The 3,111-nt window shown below is 37.5% G+C and overlaps 1 protein-coding gene across 1 annotated transcript; it reads right to left on the bottom strand.

Annotated features, from left to right (window-relative positions):
- Nucleotides 1-346: 346 nt before the first annotated feature.
- Nucleotides 347-3,111, bottom strand: LOC123666606 (carbonyl reductase [NADPH] 1-like). The gene is made up of 2 exons (XM_045600703.1): nucleotides 2,335-3,111; nucleotides 347-633 (listed from the first exon to the last, which is right to left on the bottom strand). The coding sequence occupies exons 1-2, from the start codon at nucleotides 2,966-2,968 to the stop codon at nucleotides 446-448; spliced, it is 822 nt and encodes a 273-aa protein (XP_045456659.1). The 5' UTR covers nucleotides 2,969-3,111; the 3' UTR covers nucleotides 347-445.

The raw sequence follows: 3,111 nt of genomic DNA, 5'->3' as shown, positions 1-3,111 counted from the left end.
AAATCCACGAACACGCAATAGACTTTTTGTTTTTGGCCAAATACTTTTCGGTTATGCACCGCAAAGAAAAGATCTGATCCGTACATCCCATTCCCTTTCTAAATCCCGCTTGTGCATCCCATACTTTATGGTCTGTTTCATTCACAAACCCTCTCAATCAACACTTTTGCATAAAATTTACCGACAACGCTGAGGAGGCTTATACCACGGTAATTCCTGCAGTCCTGGCATTTATAGCATTTATTAAAAAAAAAAAAATGCTATATTTTATTTTATTACTTTGATGCTGTACAATTGATTAAGAAATGGTGTACATAGGTTTCTTACAAATAATTGAAACACATAATTAATAATATAAGCTTTATTGTTTATAAAATATTTTTATCTAGATTACTTTTGTGGACAGTGAACATAATATACAGAAATAAATAGCTTAATACTTCTGTTACGGTTTTTTTCCTGACCAGCTGACGATCCTTTTGTCATACCAGACATATTGCCCTTTGACAGAGTCGGGAGCATCCAACGCTAAGAACAATGGAGCCTGAGCGCCCTCGTCTATTGATAAGGGACCCTTATGAGATGTCATATCAGTGTCCACATAACCAGGGTGTACCGCGTTAACTTTGATATCTAAAAATAAAAGGTCGTTCTTATTATTAAATATTTTATATATTTATAAATTGGTAAATTGAAACAGAGTGAAATAAATCAATTTGCACTGCTCTGCTTACGTTAGTCAAAGAATGATTTTTACACACTTCTGCTTAATGTCTTCTTACGTCTGCTTGATGGTAAGCAGATACTGTATCTTCTGGATGTCTGCAACACCAGGAGCATTGCAAGCATGTTGTCGACCTAATCTATGACCCTCCCCCACAGCTCTGGCTACCTTACTAACTATAGGAACACAACACTACCTTATAGCAGTATTCTTTTATATACTTTCCCAGACTGGCTGCTGTAAATTTTGAGCACGATATTTCTTACTGTGGTCTTGAGAGACACACTTAATGGCTCCCTCACATTAAATCGAATACAAATTGTAACAGCAATGTGTAGACATGAACCTGCCACAACATCCAATTAGCTTACCCTACTGGCCTTTCCCCTCATCAATACAGTAATTATACTGTGACAACTACAAAAGATGTTAATAGAGGTCAAAGGCATGAGATTTGTTGGAACTTAAATCGTCATGGTCCACTGTGGGTCAGAAATATTTTACAGATATGACTGTAATGTAAAGTCGAAACAATAAATGAAGGTTCTAGAAGATTGAATTATATCTTATACCTATCTTAAGTTTCTTAAGTTCAAAAATAAAAAAATAAATTCATTAATATACTTCAGCAATGTTTAAAAAGAAGCTAACAATTTATCTCTTATCTATTTATATATCCATATTGTCTCTTATATAACATAAGATGAAATGTGTTACTGATTACCTAGACGTCGCGTTGGCGCAACATTACAGCCATGGATTTTACCTGTTGCGTTGGCGGTTGTGGGTTCGATCCCCGCTCATGACAAACATTTGTATTGGCAGGTGTTTGCCGTGGTCTGGGTGTTTGTGCAGTCCTTGTGGGTCTCCCCACCGTGTCTCGGAGATAGACTTGTGTAACTCATGAGTGAGTGATACAAATGAAACATATCTTTTCAAGTGAGCTAATCTCTCATCAGCTCACTTACGTTTCAAATATATCTCCAGCTCACTAGTCTTATGATTCATTTTCGAGAGACTGACGTACTGAGCGGGAGTAAACGAGACTGAGCTAGTGAGCCACTCGATCGGACGATGGCGTTTATCATGCGAAAGAGAGAGATAGTTAGTTATGGCTCTGTATCTTTTCGATTCATATTTCACAAGGTCATAGACTCAATCGTCTTGCTTTGAACAAGCGAAAAAGTATTTTTTTCCAACCACATAAGGTTGCATTTTGGTTGCTTTATAAAATTATTTCACTGAGCTAAATGAGCTGAAGAGCTAAATGAGTGATATTTGCATTTTGGTTGCTTTATAAAATTATTTCACTGAGCTAAATGAGCTGAAGAGCTAAATGAGTGATATATATCCTAAGATCAAAATGATATATATCTCTCTTTTCTTTTCAGTGATATAAACTTCGCATGGCTACTCGGAGAGCACGTTGAGCCGTCGGTCCTGGTTGTTATCATGTACACCTGATAGCGATCGTTACTCGTAGTATAAATATATCCGCCAACTCGCATTGGAGCAGCATGGTGGATTAAGCTCTGATCCTTCTCTTACATGGGGAAAGAGGCCTATGCCCAGTAGTGAGATATTACAGGCTGAAGCGTTTTACGGATTACCTCTGTCATTGAGCAGTCTCTGTTGTATCATTGTCAAAGCTGTTAATCCAACTTTAGAGACAACATATGATGAGTTTCCCCATTCCGCTGCCTGAGTTCCTTGTTTAGCTGCTTCTGTATATTGACGCATTAAGTCTGACAGCTCCGGTATAGTCAACTTGGGGTCTTGAAATTTTTCTCTGAGTTTCTCGCTAGGTATGCAGCTCAAATGACCTGCCGAACTAGAAACATTTACCACTCTTGCGCCATTTCGAAGTAGAGGAAACAGAATGTCACATGTAGAAAGAACAGAGAAATAATTAACTCGCAATGTTTCCTCCGCCTGAACTCCTGCCGGCTCTGGGGCGTTATTTTTAAACGCGATTGCTGCGTTATTCACTAAAACATCAATGTAACCATACTTCTCCTTGATATAGTCGTGAAATACTTGTAAGCTTTGAGTGCTTGTGATGTCCAGTTGGTGATATTTCGGTTGCAGCCCTTCATTTTTGAGAGCTGCAACTGCATCATTTCCGCGTTTTTCATCTCGCGATGTTAAATAAACAACTCCGTCGAAACGTTTGCAGAGACCGCGAACTATCGCAAAACCTATTCCTTTATTAGCTCCTGTTACTACAGCCACTTTAGCACTCATTTTATTTAAAATTCAATTAAAAATACAGGTAATATCTTTAACAGCTACTATTTACTTGCTATTACTGATTCTTAAACACTATTGCAATTGCAACATATTTCGCAATAAAAATGACTGTGATAGTTGATATAATTAATATATTA

Source organism: Melitaea cinxia, chromosome 26, assembly GCF_905220565.1.
Source record: "Melitaea cinxia chromosome 26, ilMelCinx1.1, whole genome shotgun sequence".
In the NCBI taxonomy this organism is placed as follows: Eukaryota; Metazoa; Arthropoda; class Insecta; order Lepidoptera; family Nymphalidae; genus Melitaea; species Melitaea cinxia.
The sequence above is the reverse complement of the archived record's forward strand: the minus strand, read 5'-3'. Positions and strand labels throughout refer to the sequence as shown.

Coding starts and splice junctions, on each gene's coding strand:
- LOC123666606 (XM_045600703.1), bottom strand. CDS start 2,968: ATGAGTGCTAAAGTGGCTGTAGTAACAGGAGCTAATAAAGGAATAGGT. Junction 634..2,334: donor GAGACTGCTCAATGACAGAG/GTAATCCGTAAA, acceptor TTTTATTTTTAG/ATATCAAAGTTAACGCGGTA.